Source organism: Myotis daubentonii, chromosome 14 (genome assembly GCF_963259705.1).
Source record: "Myotis daubentonii chromosome 14, mMyoDau2.1, whole genome shotgun sequence".
Lineage (NCBI taxonomy): Eukaryota > Metazoa > Chordata > Mammalia > Chiroptera > Vespertilionidae > Myotis > Myotis daubentonii.
This window is the reverse complement of record NC_081853.1, coordinates 44,951,556-44,974,672: the sequence shown is the minus strand read 5'-3', so window position 1 is coordinate 44,974,672 and position 23,117 is coordinate 44,951,556. Positions and strand designations below refer to the sequence as shown.

The 23,117-nt window shown below is 37.2% G+C and overlaps 1 protein-coding gene across 12 annotated transcripts in view; it reads right to left on the bottom strand.

Moving 5' to 3' along the window:
• RBMS3 (RNA binding motif single stranded interacting protein 3) overlaps nucleotides 1-23,117 on the bottom strand; it is a 621,282-nt gene that overhangs the window by 414,889 nt on the left and 183,276 nt on the right. For all 12 annotated transcript variants that reach the window (XM_059664136.1, XM_059664139.1, XM_059664128.1 and 9 more), the window contains exon 3: nucleotides 16,153-16,211. In XM_059664136.1, the coding sequence (XP_059520119.1) occupies nucleotides 16,153-16,211 (59 nt within the window). The remainder of the gene's footprint in view (nucleotides 1-16,152; nucleotides 16,212-23,117) is intronic.

The window sequence follows — 23,117 nt, the reverse complement described above, 5'->3', positions numbered from 1 at the left end:
TCCATTGCTACCTCCTCGACACAGTTTTTTTTGTTTGTTTGTTTTTAATCCTTTTTTTTCATTGATTTTTTTTTACCACTGGTTTTTTTGGAGAGAGTGGAAGGGGGGCGGGGAGAGAAACATTGATGTGAGAGAAACACATTGATTGGTTGCCTCCTGCCCCAACTGGGGCCCAGGATTGAACCTGAAACCAAAGTATATGCCCTTGACCAGTAATGGAACCCATGGAATGATGTTCTAACCAACTGAGCAAAGTCAACCAGGGCCTTGGCCACAGTTTTAAATTCAGAGAACAATTCAGCCATTTTAAAGTGTGCCATAAATTCCTCTCTTACTGATTCACAGTGTCCGGTACGACCAGGTGCCAACATTTGAGCCTACTGCGTTGTTGAAGTACACCTAAGGGCCTCTACACATGCCAGGAGCAATGCTAGGCATGAGAAATACGGAAACTGAGTAAGATCCTGCGGACTGGGGAGGGTGTTTTACAGGCTGACGAACCCCCTCTTCTTTCCCCAGAGCATGATCATGTCAAAGGAAGTGATGGGTGTTGAATTTTGAGGCCACATCTGGCCTCTCATCCTGCTCAGATTTGAAAAAGCAAGGCAGGAAGAAAAGTGTACAATGAAATTAGGAAAGGAAGAAAGCGCAATTTTATAAGCTTCCCTGTGGCCCAGCACTATTTTATTTCAAATGGAAGGTGAGGGAAATAGTCGAAACGTGGTGTCTCACAAAGAGGAAATTTACAGGCACCCTGCACACGTCTCCCACAAACCCCCACCTTCTCCCCCCACCCAAGAGAAATGGAAACAATTTATAGAAGTTACTAAAGGAACTGAAGAAATCCTCGCAGGGTAATTAATGAGGGATAGGCCAGTCACCCATGTAAAAGAAAAAAAAATCAAATGTAAAAACTCATAGCTTTGTCAAGGACTTGGAGATTTTTAGACTGGAAGCAATTTGTACAATGACTATTTTGACCATACAACTTCCTAATCTCAGTTCCCATAAAGTCTGGGCGGGGGCCAACTGGAATGATACGTCTCAGCTGCACAGATACCGGCCACAGAGGAAACAAAGGGATTTTAAACACTGGAGTCATTTCCTTTGGTTCTCAGCTCTTGGAGGAAAAAAAAAAAATTCCTTTTTGGTCAGTGATATCTCCAGCTCAATTCCTGTAGCCTCGCTTAGAAAAATAACAAAATCCGTTCCCTGAAACTCTTTCCAATCAGACAAGTGCGGCTTTCAACTCCAAACGTCTCAGTCCAATAAAAGACTTCCCTTTGCCCGAGGGTTCTAGGAAGACTAACACCTTTTTAAGGTTCAGACTGCTCTCTAACGAGTTACATAAAAATCTGCAACCAGTGTAAATGTCAGATGTGAAAGGATGTGTTTGGGAGAGAGACCCGTATAATCAAATCTCGGGCTGCTCCTTTGGAAATAGCTGCTCAGGGGTCTGGCTGACTATAATAGGGCCCATTTATGACACACGGCACACACGGTAATAGCGAGTTCCCTCTCAAGTGGAACCTTAGCAGCTTTGGAATGGTTACCTGAATGTGTCGAGAGCGGAAAAGCAGCGCTTTCCAAATATATCCTCCAGCTAAGGGCTTTTGGAATGGCTGCAGCGATGATAGAAAAGATGGATTGTCAGAATACCCCTCGGCTCATATATATGCATTCTAAATGCCAGAGGTGGAGGCGCATGGCACACAGGATTGTTCACAAGCCACAGAATTTGAAATATTAGACAGCCTTTGTCCAAGATTGATCTACAAGGAAGGGAGTGCTCCCCGCCACTGCTGTGTGTTTTGTTCAGTTGGTGCCAGTTTTGAGTCCCCTGTAAGGTCCCTGATGTGAATCCTCAAGTCTTCATGCCAGTTTCTCAGTGAAAAAGGAAACAGATCAAGTGGAAACTTTAAAGAAGTGGAATTACATTAATACACTGATATTACATCTTGAAGTTTTAAGACGATTTAAGTTACTTATTCCAGGAATACTTGTGGACAGTCTCATAGATTGCAACAATTAAATTCAAGAAGGATTCAGGCAGTATTTACAGTCTCTAGATAATAATTTAATTCAAAAGATAATGTCAGGAGAATAAAAATGTGCCTATTACACTCATAACATGTTGCAGCTAAAGAATAAATTGCTTTTTTTTACCCTTTTCAAATGCTCATACCCATAACTTAGAAATATGTGATGTACTTATTTACTAACCAGCATAATATACAAATGACAGAGCAATTCTCCATGTCCTTAATGATTCGAACCAGCAATCTGCTGAGAAATAGAGAAGATAACCTTTCCATGGTGTAGGCTTTCCCATTTTTTCTTGCTCTTACCTTTATTTTTAATAAATGTGAATAAAAAAATTAGGAAATATAAGGAAAGGGAGGCTGACACTAAATGGTATCACAAATATCTAATGTGTTTGATATATATATATATATATATTATAACATTATAATTTTAATTGCATGTAAACTTAAATAAAGTGTTACTGGAAAATCCCCCTTTTTACTCATCAACTTCTGCTCTTCAAGGAATTCCTAATTCAGGAGCACAGTGTCAGCAAAGTGACTGAGAACTTGGGCAGATATGAAATTCTGTTTGCCGTTAGTCTTGTGACTCATGTATTCTCATTCTTTCCTAAGACACAGTGGAACCCCTCAACTTTAAGTCAGAGTATGAAAATCTCATAGTTATTATTCTTATAAATGGGAAAATGATTGAGCAATAGTCTCCAAATAAAGGCCTATATAGTGATCCTATGAGTAAGGTCCATAACTTCTACTTTTTTATACCTACCAATCCAAACTCTCTTTCCAGGTTTCTGTTTATAACCAACAGCAGATGTTGGCAAAGTGTTGGGCTAACTATAGGGTCGAGGTATTTTAACATGGAGTAGTTCGTAGACCAAACACAGAGACTCACACAGGCACCAACTATCCGAGGAGAGTAAAAACTGTTCTGCGCATATGCTCTGTACTAAATATTAAAGTCATATGAAATACCCAAGCACAGAAATAGTTGTATGCTGTCGTCTGTTCAAATACAACAATGAATCATTAGAATCACTGTTAAATTTAGGTCAAAGTTATTTTTAGAAACCAACTTTTGACTTTAATCAATTCTCCGTTGAAAGCTTTTCTCCTTTGTCATTAACCAAAGGGCAACTCAAATCTATTCCAGATAAGATGTTTGTAAAACATGCAGCATAAGCATAGATCCCAGCACATAGTGGGAACTCAATACTTAGTGGTTTCAAACAAGAGAAATGCAAGGTGTTTGTTAATAATTCTGTAGGGAAACCCATTCTAGCATAACTAACGCATTGCTGGAAACAGCCAACAATATCGTTAGATGGTAAATTACCTGACAGGGGCAATATGAATTCATAGAAAAGAGACTTTACTAAGAGCTAAGGTAAACAGGTAAGCTTGCACTGGCAAAGTAGAATTTGAAGTTACCCAGTAATTCAAGTCCGGTTTGCAGTGGAAGAAGGCTACAGAGAAGGGGCTTCTGGGAGGTAGGGATGAGTTGAGTAAAGACCCAAGAGGGCTATAACCAGGATGTTCGGAGAGTAAAGTGACTGCCTGCTTAACATTAAAGGCACATGTTGGAACAGAATGAAAAATATTGTGAGTTGAGACATATTTTGGTGGCCCTTTGAGGCCATACTGAGGGATTCAGACTTGATAAGGAATGGAATAGCAAGCCCCAAAGTAGTTAAGGGACATGATGAAAGCACTGTTTTAAAGCAAGACAAGGAATCTGCAAAAGAACCCTAACCCCAAGAGTTTTTAACAAGAACTTGTGCTAACTGCAGCTGGGTGATAAATGGCTACAATTTTATTCTGGTTTCTAATCACAACCCAAATCACACGCTTGATGATTTCTTGGTGCTACATCCATGTACTGAGAACCTAAGATGTGGTTAAGCCATTCATTATTTTATTTATCCAGATAGTCATTGGGTAACTACTTCATGTGTCAAGCATGTGCTAAGTACAGTGAATGGAAAATAAAAAAGGTGTAGTTGTTTTTTTTTATTATCTGAAGTTGTGTATAATTCTTGCTCTTGATAAGGCCATGGTGTAAGAGGAACATGAAAGAAAAGTCACTGATTGTACCCAGTTTGTTAAAAGCTGGCTAGACTTTGGGAGAACTGAGAGTTTTATTAAGATTACAGGAAAAGGGTATCTAAGTCAGCTGGAGCAGGGACAGAGGGAAAGATAAAGCTTTGAAGACTTGATGCGCATCTGCTGAATCTTGCAAGACGAGGAAGAGCACAGAGACAGCCTAGGAGAGGGATGAGATAGAACAACCAGGCTTTAGAACAAAGCCGACCTGAATTTATATCCCATATCTGCTACTTCATAGTTGTGGAGATGTGGCCCAGTTCCTTGTCTCCCCCACCTATAAAATGAAGATGGTAAGAAAAACAATTTGGAAAAGAGTGCCATAATATATAAAAATGGCTTAGTGTAATTTCTGTATTTAGTAAATGCTCAATACCTACCAGACTTTATTATTAAACTAGAGGCCCAGTGCACAAATTCATGCACGGGTGGGATCCAGCTGGCCCGCCCCGATGGAGGCCGACTGGGGGCAGGGCCGGCCAGGGGGAGGGACTGTGGGAGGTTGACTGGACAGCCCGGTCCCTGATCAGGGTGGGGTGGGGCTATTGGGGGCAGGACCGGCTGGGGGGAGGGGCCGTAGGAGGTTGGGGGAGCAATCGGGGCCCGATCAGGTCAGTTGGCCGCTGCAGTGCGTGTCATAGCAACTGGTCGTTCCAGTCATTCAGTCATTCCGGTTGCTTGGCTTTTATATACTAGTATGTAGATGGGGGGCAGGTGACGTTTCAGGCAAAGAGGAGAGATACCCAAGTGTCTTTGCATATGAGGTGGAAATAGTTGGGTATGGTGGGAAGAGATGAGAATTCGCCACGGTCAACAGTATGAACACAGGCTGCTCATTGTACAACTCCAGTGGTGCATTTCCCATGGACTACAATGCGAGTGCTCCGTCAGTTTCAGAGTTGTGCAGGGCTCATGTTATACAAAAGTGCAGTCATCCTGGTGCTAGAGATAGGACAGGCCATGTCATGAAAGGCCTTACATTCCACAATAAGGAGTTAGAAGTCTACTATTTTTGCCATATCATTCCAAATGACAGAGACCCAGAAATTTACACATGTAATTGAATTTTAATGAAGATAATTCATCCTTAAACTGTCTCGTTACAGAATAAATGAACATTTTTCTCCTTGTTGCATTTTAATACTGTTAAATTACTTTCACATTAATCATTATTGTTGTTTTTCTAGACATGTGTTATCTTTTCATGGATTAACTGGGAAATATTTATTAGCCCTTGTTGTATGCTAGATCTTAGTTTTACAGATATAGTAAAATATGGTCCCTCATTAAAAGAATACGCTATCCAGAGAAGAAGACATAAATGTCAACCGATAGTGATACCTATCAAGAAAGAGTATCTTCAGCCCTAACTGGTTTGGCTCAGTGGATAGAGCATCGGCCTGTGGACTGAAAGGTCCCAGGTTCGATTCCGGTCAAGGGCATGTACCTTGGTTGTGGGCACATCCCCAGTAGGGGGTGTGCAGGAGGCAGCTGATCAATGTTTCTCTCTCATTGATGTCTCTAACTCTCTATCCTTCTCCCTTCCTCTCTGTAAAAAATATCTTCAGTAGTCATCATAAATAATATTTTGACCTAGTTATTAGCAGAGTATGCATATTTTTTTCTATTTTTCTTTCTCCCACTCTAGCCAATTTTCCATGCTACCTCAGCGTCTTAATAATGTGCGACCTGGTCAAAACGTCAATCCCAATTTGTGGAGGAAGAGAGAGAGAGAGAGAGAGAGAGAGAGAGAGAGAGAGAGAGGGAGAGAGAGAAGCATTTCCTCTCTAAACTCAGAGACTAAGTTTGTATTTCTGGAGTGGATCTGAAGGTCATAGCCTCTGTGTTTCCACATGTTTGCAGTTAGCTAATGATGGCTGGGAATTCTGAACAACCATCTACAAATTGTTTAGAGAGCAAAGCCTGAATGAAACCAGTTGCAGCACAGGGCTTCAGGTAAGGCTTCAACTGTTGCATTAAAACCAAATGAAAAAGCTGTTAATTTCCTTCCATTATTTGTCCAAAAATTTCAAGGAACTCTGGCAATGTTAAGTCTAACTGTTAACTCTGAAGGAATATAGATGCCAATGTACAGGGACTTCAGAGTTGCCTATAGACATAAACCTGACAAAGTGCAGCCATGCCCTACCTGAGCGTGAGTTAATTTGGGTTACATATATGCAGTGGCTGCCTTGCTATTATGGTACTTTCTACAAAAATCACATCCACAAAAACAGACCAAATGCAAATGATGATTTTGGAGAAGTAAAATAATTCTCTCAAGTCCCAATAAGTAGGAGCCAGTGATGAGATCAGCATCTGGAAGTAGAACATCAGGCCTGAGACACATATCTTTCACAGGCCAGACAAGAAAGAAATGGAGTTACAAACCAAGGGTTCTAAAGCATGAGACTCAAACCTGATTCTAGGGAGGTTGAGGTAGTAAAACATGTGCCTGTTGGATAGATCTGTTGAAAAAAAAAAAAAAAAAAAACTAAGCACAGATGCTCAAGGTTTCTTTAACATTCCCCCCAAAATGAGAGACTAGGTAGCCTTTGGGTTGGAGTTAGAGATTTGAAGGCAACTTGAGACAATAAAAAATTATGAGGATAGGGGAAGAACCTTTGAGAAAAGAAAAAAAAAAAAAGATTGAGAAAGGAAAAAACTGACCTTGGCAGACATTTGGGTTGTTTTTTTTTTTCCATAATAACTGGTTCATGGGTAAACTAAAAACATAAAAAAAAGTCTTTTTGATTAAACTTGATCATACCTTCAGAATCCAAATAGAAAATAGTTGTTTATTCCTGGGTGCATCCATCAAGGAGATAATGACCCCCAACACTTTGCACAACTAAGTGCAAGCTATTTAAAGAAAAGAAAGGAGCCTGGGTAAGGAATTGGGATAAAGTGGCCTCTTCAGAGGTCTTAACCTTATTCCCATGAGCAAACAAGGGAGGCAAGCCAAACCGAACTTAAATAAGATGAAAGAGAGCATTTGCCGTGAAACTCGACCACATAGGCGCTTTAAGAGAGCACATGCCTCTTTCTGAATCCTGGATCCTGAGAGTGAGAGAAACTGGCAGCTGCACTCTGCCTGCCACCTCCCTAATTATGTGATATTTTCCCCACATAAAATCGATTCAACTGATGCTCACTTTAAAGCTAAAACATGTAGAAGGCTAAACACTTGTCAATCGAATTTAAGTATAACATTGAAGTTAACAGAAAACCATTATTTAAAAAAAATTACTCTAAATAAAATGAACAAAATATTTTCAAAAGGTGCCTCCGTTTTCAAGCCACAATCTTGCATGCTCTTTTACGTCTCTATTAAATGACAAAACAGAACTAGAACGCCCGGCCCATACTGTTTACAGTGGTGGGAAGTGGGTGGGTAAAAACTACTGTGTGTTACTTCCAAACTGCCCGCCTTTGCGCAAACTGAAAACACTGTGCTCCTGTCTGCTTGTGATGATTATCATCCAAGGCCATTTACTGCAGGTCTTACTTATGGGGGTTATTTGGAGTGAGGAAAAGCAAAAAGAGGATAGATAGGCTTCGGCAGACTTAGATTTCTATTTGAATGCTGGCTAGATGATGTTTGAGAAGTTACTCAGCATTTCCAGGTTTGTTTTCTCATCAGTAAAATGGGGAAGATGATAACTCTTGAGGTTACTTGATATCCATTGCACAATGCTATAGGCCAGTGGTCGGCAAACAGAGCCGACTGAAATTTCTTTTGAGAGCCAATTTTTAAAAATTTAAACTATATAGGTAGGTACATTGTTATTAATGTAATTAGGGTACTCCTAAGGCTTAGGAAGAGCCACACTCAAGGGGCCAAAGAGCCGCACGTGGCTCGCGAGCAGCAGTTTGCCGACCATGGCTATAGGCTATTGAAAGTTGAAGATATGCATGCCTTTAGGAGCCACACATGTACATAAATAAATGAAGTGGGATGGTTTTAAGAAAATAACACAGTGGTTTAGCCCCCTCTAAAAAACATTCGCATCTAAATACTTTTAAGCAGGGTTGCAGTCAAACAACATTCTTTACTAGACACGTTTGCCCTTTTGATGAATTACAGAATGTTCTAAGAGACTTCTGGATGCCAGCCTGCTGAACAACTATTTGATCAAAACTGGGTTGCACAACATATTAGCATAGATGTATCTACTGCTTCCATAACCACAGCTTACCGTATTTCTGAGAACTATAGTTCATGACCTACTCATTCCCCAGCTCATTCCCTTAAGGTTTTCTTCTGTTCTAGGTAAACAAGCCAAAGTCCTTATTCCTAACTCTTTGTTTGGATTCACTTCCTGTTTATTATTTTAATTTTTGTTGTTGTTGTTCACTGGATGATTAGTTGGTTGGTAGGTTCGTGGAAAACCGATTGAAGAGTTTACTTTCTCTGCTTAAGGGAATTCAGATGGGAAACACAAAGGGAAAAATTTAGGTGATAGCCCCTGCTTCTACAAAAAAACAAAAACAAAAACAAAAACAAAAAAATGGGTTAAAGAGATACCATAAAATTTTCTTCCAAATCAGGTAAACCTGTCTCTGTTCTGCCATCACGTCAGATGTCTTCACCAGTTCATGTACCATGCTGACTTTTTATTGTCCACAAAAAAATTCACTTACATAACAGAAACCTTGTATCTGGATGACACTATGTGTCATTAAAAAAAAAAAATTCCCCAACAAGAAGCAGAATTACAGAATTGGCCCTCCAACAGTAAATTCTGAAGGACATAAAGAGAGGAAAGATAAGCTGAATTAGACAATGTAATAGGTTGTATATAGTTATAATGATAGTCCCTATTACTAGAACATAATAGGTCAAGTACAGTGATGCAAAGTAGCAATATTTACTTCTCACACAGATTTCAAACATACATATTTGTGCTTTCATTTGATAGTTGTATATGTAATTTTACTCATTATTGCTTGTCTTACATTATTCTCGCACAGTAGAAGAAAACCTCAAAGCCCCTGACCACTATCTGTGGCAGAACAACTTCTCCAGGATTTCTGTGGTTTATGTAATAGCAGATGCTCAGTTACAAAGATGCTCAATATCACTAATCATCCTGGAAATCCAAGTCAAAACCACCATGAAATATCACCTCATACCTGTGAGGATGGCTATTTAAAAAAAGATAATTGCTGGTGAATATGTGGAGAAAAGGAAACCTCACTTTACACTGTTGGTGGGAATGTAATTTGATAAAGCCATTATGAAAAACAGTATGTTCATCAAACCGGAACATAAAATTTCCATATGATCAGCAATACCTCTCCTAGGTATAGCTCCAAAGGAAATGAAATTAGTATCTCTTAAAGAGATATATCTGCACTCCCATGTTCATTTCAGCATTATTTACAATAGGCCAGACATAAGCATCCATTTATGAATAATGAATAAAGAAATTGTGATACACACACACACACACACACACACACACACACACGAATACTGTTCAGCCTGAAAGAAGGATATCATGCCATTTGGAAGAACATGGATGAATCTGGAGGGCATTGTGCTAAGTCAAATAAGTCAGACACGAAAGAAAAAAAAGTACACAATATCATTTAAGTGTGCAACATAAAAAATGTCAAGTATATAGGAGCAGAGAGCACTATAGTGATTATCACAGGCAAAAAAGCAGAAGAAATGAGTTGATGTTGATTTAAAGGTACAATGTTGCTTCCTATGTAGGATGAGTATGTTTAGAAATCTAATACATGGCATAAAATCAGTTAATAATATAGCATTGAGTACTGGAAATTTTCTAAGAGAATATATTTCAGGTGCTCGCATTACATGTACAAAAATGGTACCTATGTGAGGAAATGATATGTTAATTAGTTTGATTGTAGTAATTGTTTACTATGTATGTGTAGGTCAAATTATGCTGTATACCTTAAATACATGTGATTTTCATTTAAAAAGTAAAATGTAAAAGTTTTCCTCTAATCAAATCATTATCAATTTTGTTATCTGTTTCTCTATGAAAAGGTATATTATTAGCCATAATTTCTTTATCTTATATATATAAAATTAGAGATTTTCTGAACTTTAACCTCTTGAAATCAAAACTATCTCATGAGAACCATTTTTAACCACAGTGTTGTAATAGCATTTTTAAAAAGTAGGGTTCTAAATTCTACCCCACATAATTCCCTTATTCAGAAAAAAATTTCTTTCAGTCATTCATTTGATAAAAATCTACAGTTTTCACTTTAATTATGTACTGTAACAATAGTGGCACAAAGACAAATTCCAAGGTACCTCATAGTATATTTCTCATGGGATTTTTGCCACTTGATTTCATTTAGTACGATATCAAATGTGCTTATTTTTCACATCACCTTCAAATCCAACGTCTAGTGAGATTGTTAGCAGTTGCTTCCCTGACATCTTCTGTTTCAGCTCCTGCCTTCCTATAGTGGGCACATCCTGAGAATGTGGACAGCTGTGATATCTGCAGCTGAAGCTTTCTTATTTTCTTTGGGAGAGAAATTATATCTGTAATTACTTTCATTATTATACTTGTTTTTTTTTGTGAGTTTGTTGGTTTGCTTTTTATTGTGATAAAATAACAAAACATAGTATTCTAACAAATTTTTAAGTGTATATTTCAATAGCATTAAATATATTTACACTTTTGCGCAATCATCACCACCATCATCTCCAGAATTTCATTTTCCCAAACGGAAACTCTGTATCTATTAAACTCTAACTCCCCATCTCCCCAAACCCCTAGACCCTGCCAAACACCATAATGTCTTTTGTCTCTCTGAATCTGACTCCTCTAGGTACCTCATATAAGTAGAATCATACAATATTTGTCCTTTTGTGATTGGATTATTAAAATAATATTGTGATGTTTTTGCAATTACAGAAACCTAGTGAGGCGATCACATTGTAAGATGTATAAGTGTAGAATCATTATATTGTTTACCTGAAACTAATATATTACTGTGTACCAAACTATACTTAAATAAAAATAAAAGTTAATAAAAAAGAGAAATTGTATCTTCAAAGGTGGCATTGAGGTGTTCCAAAGACACTTCATGAATACAGAGTTCTTCCAATTCAGGGCTGATGTGAGCAGAATGACCAGTAGGTCTATCCAGATGCCTAGTAACTTAAATGAACTGCCCTTTTCTTAACAGAAATAGTACAAATTAAATGCAGACCTTGCTATTTTCTCGTCTTCTACAACAGAGAGAAAAACCACACCAATTTTCTAAAAGATCATATGAAATAGGGACTTTATATCATCAATATTTTATAACTAAAGAGACATTTGATCCCACTTACAGCCACTTGCAGAACCATAACAAATGATACATTCATCTTTCACATTCCATTTAGGTTTTTATAGTTTGGGGATTTGGGTTTATTTTGTTTTAAATGCCATGTTCATGAGGGTTTATTTTTTCTCTTTCATACTCTAAAGTTCTCATTTCTTTACTAAAGAAAAAAAAGATCACTATTTTATTAGTAAAATGAATAACCAACAAATCAACAAGAACAGTGGCAGCCACCAAATTAGATGACAATCCATGCTTTTACTGTGGGTTCCAACACTAAGGAAGCAAAGGTCTTCAGATTTCTTTTTGGTTTTCTTTTTACTTTTGAACTTACAAACAACGTAGTAAAGAGTATAACAAAGGGTGAACTAAGAAGCATTTGGTTTTCAGAACCTATCCAACTCAATTACAACGAATTCCACCACCTGCTACTGTGACGGAATGTGCTTTTACTCAAAGACATCCGGTTTATGAGCTTTGAAAAAATCCTAAGGGCTCTCATATAGCCAACACCAAAATGTGTGAATGAAATGTTCTTTATGTACTTATACTTTTCATTATTAACAATACTAGTGTCAACAAACACGTGTCAATTCATGAAATACTCATTCCTTGAATACGTAATATGTACTCAGGACTGCATTAAATTATATGAACGAGCTCTGGACAATATGGTTTCTATGAGAAGAAATCCAGGTCCACAGCCATAGAAAAATTCACCTGATGTATGTGCCAGACACATTTACAAACATGGTTCTATGTAATTTTGAGAAATACTTCTAAAATCATAGATATAGATGACCTCATTTGACAGTTGAGAAAAGCAATGTTTAGAGATATTTTGTCATTTGTCCAATAAAACTTAGATTATTATTCAGAAATTTTCTTGATATAGACTTTAATTGGAAAACCCTTGAAGAACTAGGTGGGGTTTAAAAAAAAATCCATATTTTTTGAAATCCTTTTCTGAAAGGATATTATGTTTTTGCAAGTTTACATAAATTGTAATAAATGGAACATTCCCATATTATATTTGTCTATTTTACATTATTATACTTTGCATATTATTTAAAACATGTAGTATAATATATAATTTCTGATATATTTAAGAAATCATGGATCAGTAAAAAAATAGATAACTTCAAACCAGTAAAAAGAATAATTTTGCATTGACAATAAATATTCTTAGGTACAAATGCTTACTTTTCAAGAATGACTCTGGGAAACATGTGTATGTGAACATCTTTGGTAGCCCTGGTGTTCACAGGCCTAGAAGACATATACCTAGCCATGTCTGTTCTTTCCTTAGATGCAGCATCAAAGGATCCCAGAGAGAAAGAAAAGGCCTCTACAATCTAAGTTCCACTCTGAACCATCCTGCTTCCTCCATACCTTGCCAATAGGTTCGCCTCCCTGTATTCTGAGTAATTTATAATCTAGATAATCTAGATGAAGGACTCAAACTAATCACAACAGTATGAGAGGTAAGGTAGCATAGGATCTTTGCTTCCAGATGGTACTCAAAGGAGGTGATGTTGTAAACTTTTCAAATAGGATAGGAAGAGTCTACCGAGGGCTTCTTGAGAAAGTGAATTTTGGAAGAAATACTTGATATTGCCCAGTAGAGGTATGAAAAGAGGATTTTATGTATATTAATAATATAGGTCTGATGTTAAAAATAAGGTATTGAAAGATAGAAGAGGAATATCTGGACATAAGGATTTCTGTTAATCTATAAGACGTGGATTAGTTAAAAGTAATATTCAGATTATGGGCAAAAGCAATGTATTTCTACCATATTATTTTTTAAAAATGTTTTTATTAATTTTTAGAGAGAGAGGAAGGGAGAGAGAGAGATAGAAACATCAATGATGAGAGAGAATCACTGATCAGCTGCCTACTGCACACCACCCACTGGGGATCGAGCCCACAACTTGGGCATGTGCCCTGACCAGGAATCGAACTATGACCTCCTGGTTCATAGATCCACGCTCAACCACTGAACCATGCTCGCTGGGCTAGGCCATATTATTTAAGCTATACTAAACTTCATAAAAATTATTTAAATTTCTTCCAATGAAAATAATTACTGCAAAAGAGTTAGACAGGTAGGCTATAGTATTAAATGCAGTCAATTATAAATATATGTTTAAAACAGCAAGGCTACATATTTTATTAAATGTTTATGGATAGTTTTGCTTTTGCCTAATATATACTAGTATGTTAAAAGTGATCACAAATACTGAGTAAATACAGAGGTGGGACAAAGTAGGTTTACAGTTGTTCATATGGAAAATAATACAAAAATTAATAAATAATAATACAAGAATAAACTGTGTTTCATGTACTCACCACTGAAAACCTACTTTTGCCTCACCCTGTACATAACTATGTAACACTTGTGAGGAAAAATATGCAGTCATATAACTCCCAAAACATATTATAAGTACATTTTTTTAAATTTATTACAAAGACTTCTCAAAGTTAACATATAACAACAACAATAATAAAATCCTCTAAAATATTTAATATGCTAAATTAGAAATAATAGGCGTGAGTGGGATACAGACAGAACAAAATCCTTTCATTTACATGCTAAGGTAGAGTAAGAGTCTAGAGTATGGGTTAATATAGCATGCTTAATTTTGATGCTTTTTGTTTTCATCTCTAAGGAGACAAGTGCATACACTTTCTCATCCCCCTAAACACTAACTTGCATATAATATGCCACATGTTCAACAGCCTGTGAAAAATTGAATTCATACCACTTCTTTAGAAACAACATTAATAAATCCAGTTTTCATAATATTTGGTTTTGATTGCATAGTCTTAGTCTGGAGGCAAAGTTGCAAATGATTTAGAAGCAAGTGTCTAGGAAAAGTCCAAATCCAATTTGTGTTCTCTAATTACAGGCTCAATGCTCTCAGTGATTTTGTTTGAAAAAGCCACCTCACACACCCTTTTCATTCTTTCCTAAAGAAAGGTCAAGACAAACTCAGCTTCTGTCTATTAAAAAAGGAAAGGTAAAATTCTCTCCTAATTCATTGCTAGTTTCATCTGATATTATTTTACAAAGACAAAGAACTGCTTTGCTATCCCCCCCCCCTTCACTGACAATATAACAGATTTGGAGAAATTTAAATTAATAACAATCTATCACCCATAATCCTACCACCTCAATACAAATATTTTTGTTCTGCTTAATATTGCCAGTATTTTATAGGACAGACAACACAGGGTATTTTTGAGCATCATCCATGTATTAACTCAATTACTCATTAGTATTATTCGTCTATATTATTATTCAACTATATCAATATTAATCATACATATTTTCATATTAAATGATTTCCCTAGGTGGCTCCTTCCCCCCCTCCCTCCCTCTCTCCCTTTCCCTCCCTCCCTCCCTCCCTCCCTTCCTTCCTTCCTTCCTTCCTTCCTTCCTTCCTTCCTTCCTTCCTTCCTTCCTTCCTTCCTTTCCTTCCAGATATGTGGGTCTGATCAATTATATTCTGAAATTCTTTCTCCTAAACATCAACCTTTCTCAAGCCTATCATTGTACTTTGCCTTTATAAACTTAATTTGCCCCAAAGGAGTCTCCATATTCTCTATCCACAATATTTCGCAGATACCCCTCTTGTAGATACCTGTTACACTCTCACATATATTAGGCTGATAGACTAATCCTAATCATTTGATTAGTATTAGTTTCTTGGTTTTCTTGATGGTTGCTTTTTCAACTAGAAATTGAGCTATTAGGTGACAGAAACCATGTCTTTTTTTTTTTTTATTGCAGTACCTGACTACCTAGTGCTTTTTTTTTTTTAAGTTTTTAAGAGACATGGAGTGTGTGATCTGCAGTGTATGAGTATTCATTCCTAAGACTTTTGCACATTATACTTATATGTGAAATAGGGACAGTGTTTAGAATGATCTTGGCTCTACCTTACTTATTAATCTCAGTATCATAAAAGTGACTGGTTTAGAGGAACAACAAATAACATGTTACAGGAAGCATTCCAATTTTCCAGTAAGAACTGAGTCATGAAAGAGAGACCATATAGATTTCATAAATAATATAATGCAACCCTTAAGAGTATTGGATTCCAAGCCATGAAGAAACATGAGCCATAGACATAGTCAAATAACTTCAACAATATTTCCCCCCTCCAAAAATAGAAAAAGCCTTAATAAGATACCAAATCTGAGATCCTATGAGGTGCTTACAGCTAAAGCTTAGACACAATGGGCCCATCAGTAAATTCATTCCTAGTCAACCAATGTTGCTAAAGCTTTAAAGAACAGATAAATTAAAACGTGTTTTGCATGGGAAAGTTTTCCCCAGAGTTCCTCATTTTTATATAGGAAATCAATTTGCATCACTGATGATATCATTCATACCAGACAACCCAAAGTTGTTAAGAGGTAATTTAGTTTTATGCTGAAAGCAATTTGGTACTTGTTCTAATTTGTGAGTTTCATTTTGTTTGTTAATGAAAAAAATTAATGAGCAATGGTACTAGTAATGCAACTCAGGAAAGCCTCGGCAATATCAGAGAGGTTTGCCATATACTGTACATCATGACCCTGTACAGCAGGTGCCAGGGCCTCCACCTGGCGGGGGGGCTCTCAATGTAACAGCACAGTCCAGAGCTAAAGGTACAGATGCCCTCACACATACCTTTGCACTGATTTGTGTTTTTGTCAAGAATTGCCTTTGTCGATACAATTTTTCCATACCTGAAAGAGAGAGAGAGAGAGAAAAAAAGTTACCATAGCCAAATGAAGACACTTAAAAACACTAATGAGCATGGGTGTACACACAATGGAGCAGGGATAAACCAAGGACAAAGCTCTGAACTCCCATTTCATACCTGGATGATCTCTTTTCACCAGTTCTTCTCTATACCTGGTGAATGGGCTTCCCAAAATAATCACTGGGTGGAGCCTTCAGAAATAGACCTGTCAGGGTGTCTTAGGTGGCTGAGAGGGGATCGCCTGTGATTGTAATCAAAGTAAATCGCACTCTGGGGATGCGTGGAAAAGTATAGACCTAGTGCCAGGCTGACCAGGGCTGGCATCCAGCTTTGGTGCTCACCTAGTGTTGCAACCCTGAGCAGTTAAACACAACTTCCCCAGGCCAGTCTTTTTATCTGTAAAAAATGAAAATTGTAATGATCACCTTTCAGGATTTGGGAGAGTGTTAAATTGAAAAGTTGAGATTGTCTATCAGTGCTTGTAGGGTAAATAAGAACAAATGTATTTATTAGTTGGTTATTTTACTACTAAAAATATATTATGTTGTAAGTTAATTAAGGATAAAGACAGCTTCATATTCTCAATGACTGCCACCAAAGTCAATAGAAGTCAAATAAATGCTTGTTATAAGTAAATAAATTATCCAATGGCACTTCATCTACAACAAAGTGTCTACCACATATTCATTATTTAATCATCTCTTGCAGACGACCTGCTCTAGGCTTTGTTTCAAAAATATGGGTTACGTGAAGAATAAAATTCAATCTCTTTGAGCTGTCCCATGGGGTATAACTGATGGGAATAAATTAGGTGATTTCCTAAAACCCTGTTCTTTAGGATTCCATGAAGGGTGATTCTGACTCAACAAAATAACACGGAGAAGCTATCATGCAAATTTGGTGCAGTGCTTAATTATGCCATCATACTGCCTCTACAATAGAGAAGATACATAGATCAAATCTTCTAGTTCAATCAACTTTCATTTCTTTGGGAAACCAAGGCAATATAGTGTTGAGTTAAAATAACATACTGTGACAACAATCTATCATGGCTTGAATCTCAATTAAGACCCAGTATATTTGGTTGGTTAAACTTATGTGTTCTTCGCATAATTTCATCATATATGATAATATGAATCAATTTTTAAATATCTGTTTTGATTATTTATTTAAATGTATATGCATCTATTTAAATCTGTAACGTGATGACACTGGTCTTTACCTCACAGGGTTATTGCGCGCATTAAATGGGGTTACCAAAAGTGCTGATAACAGTGGCTGGCATAGACTAAGTGCTCAAAAAGCATTAGTTTTTCTTGCAATGACTCTCTTCCTGTTATCTACTATATAAAAATGTCCAGTCTTTGACATTCTCTAAGATGGGTAAGAGGTGAATGGGGGTAAAACTACTATCCCAAATGGCAGTTTAAAACATTACTACTTGTTTAATTCCTTTATCCATTTTGAGTTTATTTTTGTGTGTGGTATAAGTTGGTGGTCTAGTTTCTTTTCTTTTCTTTTCTTTTTGCATTTATCTGTCTAATTTTCCCAACACCATTTATAAAAGAGACTGCCTTGACTCCATTGTATGTTCTTGCCTCCATGAGCATAGTGGTTTGGGTCGATTTCTGGGTTCTCTATTCTATTCCATTGATCTATATGTCTATTCTTGTGCCAGTACCAGGCAGTTTTGAGAACAGTGGCTTTATAAGACAGCTTGATATCTGGTATTGAGATCCCTCCTACTTTGTTCTTCTTTCTCAGGATTGCTGCAGCTATTCGGGTCTTTTTTTAATTCCAGATGAATTTTTGGAGAGTTTGTTCTAGGTCTGTGAAATATGCCGGGAAACCATAAAAATATTAGAGGAATCCACAGGCAGCAAAATCTCAGACATATGCTGAAGCAATATCTTCACTGATACAGCTCCTAGGGCAATAGAAACTAAAGAGAAAATAAACAAATGGGACTGCATCAAAATAAAAAGCTTCTGTACAGCAAAAGAAACCATCAACAAAACAACAAGAAAGCCCACTGCTTGGGAGAACATATTTGTCAATATTATCACTGATAAGGGTTTAATCTCCAACATTTACAGGGAACTCATACAACTTAACAAAAGGAAGATAAACAACCCAATCAAAAAAATGGGCAACAGACCTAAATAGATACTTTTCAAAAGAGGACATAAGGAGGGCCAAGAGACATATGAAAACATGCTCAAAGTCACTAATCATCCAAGACATGCAAATCAAAACGACAATGCAGTAACATCTCACACCTGTCAGAATGGCTATCATCAACAAATCAACAAACGACAAGTGCTGGCGAGGATGCAAAGAAAAAGGAATCCTCGTGCACTGCTGGTGGGAATGCAGACTGGTGCAGCCACCATGGAAAGCAGTATGGAGTTACCTCAAAAAACTAAAAATGGAACTCCAATTTGACCCAGTGACCCCACTTCTATGAATATATCCCAAGAAACTAGAAACACCAATCAGAAAGGATATATGCACCCCTATGTTCATAGCAGCACATTTTACCATAGCTAAGATTTGGAATCAGCCTAAGTGCCCATCAGCAGATGAGTGTATTAAAAAACCGTGGCACATCTATAAATGGAATACTACACTGCAGTAAAAAAAAAAAAAAAAAAAAAAAAAAAAAAAGGAATTCTTACCATTTGCAACAGCATGGATGGAACTGGAGAGCATTACGCTAAGCGAAATAAGCCAGTAAGAGGTAGGTAGATATCATATAATCTCACTTATTTGTGGAATATAATGAACAACATAAACTGATGAACAAAAACAGATTCAGAGACAGAGAAGCATCATTAGACCATCAAACCTCAGAGGTAAGACAGGGGAGGGTGGGGGTAAGGAGGAGAAATCAACCAAAGGATTTATATGCATCCATATAAGCCTAACCAATGGACACAGACACCAGGGGGGTGAAGGCATGAGTGGGGTAGGGGTGAGGAGCAATGGGGGGATAAGGACACATCTGTAATACCTTAATCACTAAAGAAAACAATAAAAAAAAATAAAACATTACTACTTGGACTGTCAAAAAATCTTCCACTAAAATATTTGGCAGGTCAAGTTATTTGCTAAAAGGATAATTTCTATTTATGGTTTATATTGTTACTAGAGGCCCGGTGCACAAAAATTTGTGCACTCAGGGGAGTCCCTCAGCCTGGCCTGTGCCCTCTCACAGTCTGGGACCCCTTGGGGGATGTCCACTTGCCAGCAGGGAGCAGGCCTAAGCTGCAGTCGGACATCCTTAGCGCTGCTGATGAGGCGGGAGAGGCTCCCGCCACCACCGCTGTGCTGGCAGCCATCAGCCCGGCTTGTGGCTGAGCAGAGCTCCCCCTGTGTGAGTGCACTGACCACCAGGGGGCATCTCCTGCATTGAGCGTCTGCCCCCTGGTGGTAAGTGTGTGTCATAGTGACCAGTCATCCCCAGTAGTTCTGCTGGGAATGACTGGTCACTATGCATATTACCCTTTTATCATATAGGATTTTTAATGTTAGATACTTCATTAACTAGGTTTTCACCGTATTTAATCGCACAAATGCCTATAGGTTCAAAGATTTTGGGGGTTGGTTTAAGACTACTGAAATGTCCATTCCCTCATGATATAATAATATAAGCTCACTCTCTCTAAAATTCCTCATCTCCACACCTTTCTCATCCCCCAAAACACATACATCCTATTTTTAAGCTCTATTTCATCCCAAGAGTTTCTCTTTTAGGAAAATAACCAGTAAAATAATATCCTATTTGAACAGTCTCTTTAGTTGACAATGGTTCAAGGTACCTAGAATCAGATCCATTAGCTAGTGTAATGTTTGCTAGATTTTGGGTTCTTAGGCACGTAAACATTAGCAAAACTATATATATCATACCATAGACAACTTAAAGGGACAGAAAGGGAACATATGATGAAACATTTTTTCCCATACAAAGCACCACTAGTATAGTATGGGAGAACTGAAAACTAGGAAAGAAAAAATATGATAGAACATTTATAACCATCTCACATCAAACACACAAACTCTTATGACAAAAATCCTTCTTAATTGGTTGCTAACGCTACTCCTGATTTTTTTCTATAAGTACCTTCTATTAATTAAAATTTAGTCCTCTCTTTTAAAGAGGAAATTAAAAATCACTATATCTTATAACGAATAATATTTCACAATGAGACTTTTAACCTGTGGTGTGCATGTTTTTCTACTGTGTCAATATTACAAAGATATCTTTTCCATTAAATGTAATATAATTAAAAGTGATTATATACTTTTACAGCCAAAAATAAAATAAAATACTTTCTTGTGGAAAGTATTTGTGGACTCCTAAGCAAGCAACTTTTTTCTTAAATAAAAGCACAATTATTTCCCAGAAAGTGTTACAATACTACTAAAAATTGAAAAATTGTGCATGTGCGCACCCACACACATATGCATGCCAAAACATAAATTATGATATTTCTATTTTAAAAAAATATTTGTATTGATTTCAGAGAGGCAGAGAGAGATAGAAACGTCTATGATGATAGAGAATCATTGATGGGCTGCCTCCTGCATACTCCATACTGGGGATCTGGCCTACAACCTAGGCATATGCTCTACTGGGAATCAAAACTTGACCTCTTGGTTCATAGGTCAACCACTGAGCCATGCAGGCTGGGCTAATTATATTTATTGATTTCCTGATTCCTAATTACACTCTAGGTAAGCCTTTCCAATAGTTTAGAATCACAAAAGAAGGGGACACAACTCGGAGTACCTTACTGAGCCTCTACTCTGAGTGGAGGTATAGAAATTTCATTCCTTTGCGTAGTTATAACATTCTGCATTAACAATTATTTCACAAAGCTAGAATGTGCTTCAAACAGCAAAAGGAGGTATTTAACGGGCCTTTGATTTTAGTCCATGTCTGTACTCTCACTTGACAAACAGGTACTTTCTGCATCGCTGGTGCTATTTTCTCCATGTTGTGCAAAGTCAACAACTGAGGTAGGTAAATAAAGTTTAGACCTTTTGTTAATGACACAAGTATCACTGATATAATATACTTTTGAAGAATTAGGTTAAATCTCTCTTCCTGATGTTCTGTTAAAATATACTAATCAACTAGAGTAAAAACTACTTCATAAAGATACATTTTTTATACACTCCAAAATAAATACATTACTTCTGAGGCAAAAGGGTATTTCTAAACTTAAATTACCTTACTTATTTAGTCTTCCCATTCCTAGGATTTAGATTAAGACCTTAAGTGCTCATAAAGTTTTTCTTGATGCCACCCATGAGGGGAAAGCAAAATCTGATATTAGAGGAAAATGTGTGACCAAACCCCTGCACGATGCCTGGAAGTAGACATCGGAGCTCTGGTCCCAGGTGCCCCTGGCTCCAGAAGCTCTCAGACAAATCCAATCCACTTCCCTATGCTTTCATTTCCTCTGGCTAGAAGAGATCAAACCTTAGCCGCAGTCTGCTTCCCTAGGGGTCTCAACTGCTTGGGGGAAACAAATCAATGAAGTGAACACATTTTATATCACAGGTCTTTCCATCTGGGCGTGTAGTGCCTTCTGGAGCCAGTGTCTGAAGCAGCTAACACAGAATTGCTAGGACACTGCTCAATGTTAAAATATGCAACTTCACCTCATATCTACATATCCTGCAGCAATCCTGAGTACCAAGGCAGTGTCCAAACATGATCAAATCCCAAGCAACATTTTATTTAATTCCAAGTGTACTCTGTAAAAACAGTAGCCAATCTAGGAAAACGAAGCACTTATTATACTTTGATTTTTCATAATTGAGTTTTATAAATTCATGTGTCACGTGTCAACTCTTTAAAGCAAAAGGGGGAAAAAAAAGACTCATGGACACAGACAACAGTATGGTGATTGCCAGAGGGAAGGAGAGTGGGGAGAGGGAAAAGAAGGAAAAGGGGGTATAAGTGGTGACCGAAGGAGATTGACTTGGGGTGGTAAACACACAATACGATATACAGAGGATGTATTACAGAAATGTAAAAAAATAAGATAATGTTACTCTAGCTTATCAATAGAAGTTTTATATTACACTTTTTAAAGAAATAATTCTTTCTGGCATTTATTCTCTTAAACAGCATCTGATTCTAGCTATATTTGTTGATGTACATGGTTATTCCACATACAAGCCTAATTTAAACTAATGGCATCTTTTATTTTCCAAAGTTAAAGAGAAAATAGAGCTATTATGGGTCTATGCTTCATGAATTATGAAGACATCAAATTGATGGGATCTTTCTATAAAGAATTTATTTTTAAATCCTTTTGCTGAATCACCCACTGTGTATATTAATTCAAAAAATACAGACAGCGACTGAAAATAGAGTCTCTGCAGTCAATTAACTCCCAGCTAACTCATTATTCACATGCCTTGTATATTGGTACCAAACTAGAAAAAGGTATTACATTTATTTAATGCATGAAACATTATCCTTTTAGAAAATGTGCTTGTTTGCCTACTTCTAGATGGCTCATTCTTTCTCTGGCATTTGGAGATGCTAATGTGAAGGCCAAATAAAACAGCTCTTCTAGGTCCACTGAGCCTGAGGACTGCCAGTTTGTGATGGTGGCACTGATGTCCTCCAGCTGCCCTCGGCTTTATAAATAATACAGGTCCTTCAAGGGCAAACTCCGTGTTCTGACTGCCATGACCACCAGCTATTTTTCCCAAATCGGAACAGCTATTGTGCTCACAGTCTGCATAAAATCACCTAGCATTTACTACTACTTTTATTATTGTTATTATTATTATTATTATTATTATTATTATTATTATTATTTTTACTGTTTCATAACATTGTCTGTTTGTTCCCAGGAGACTGTCT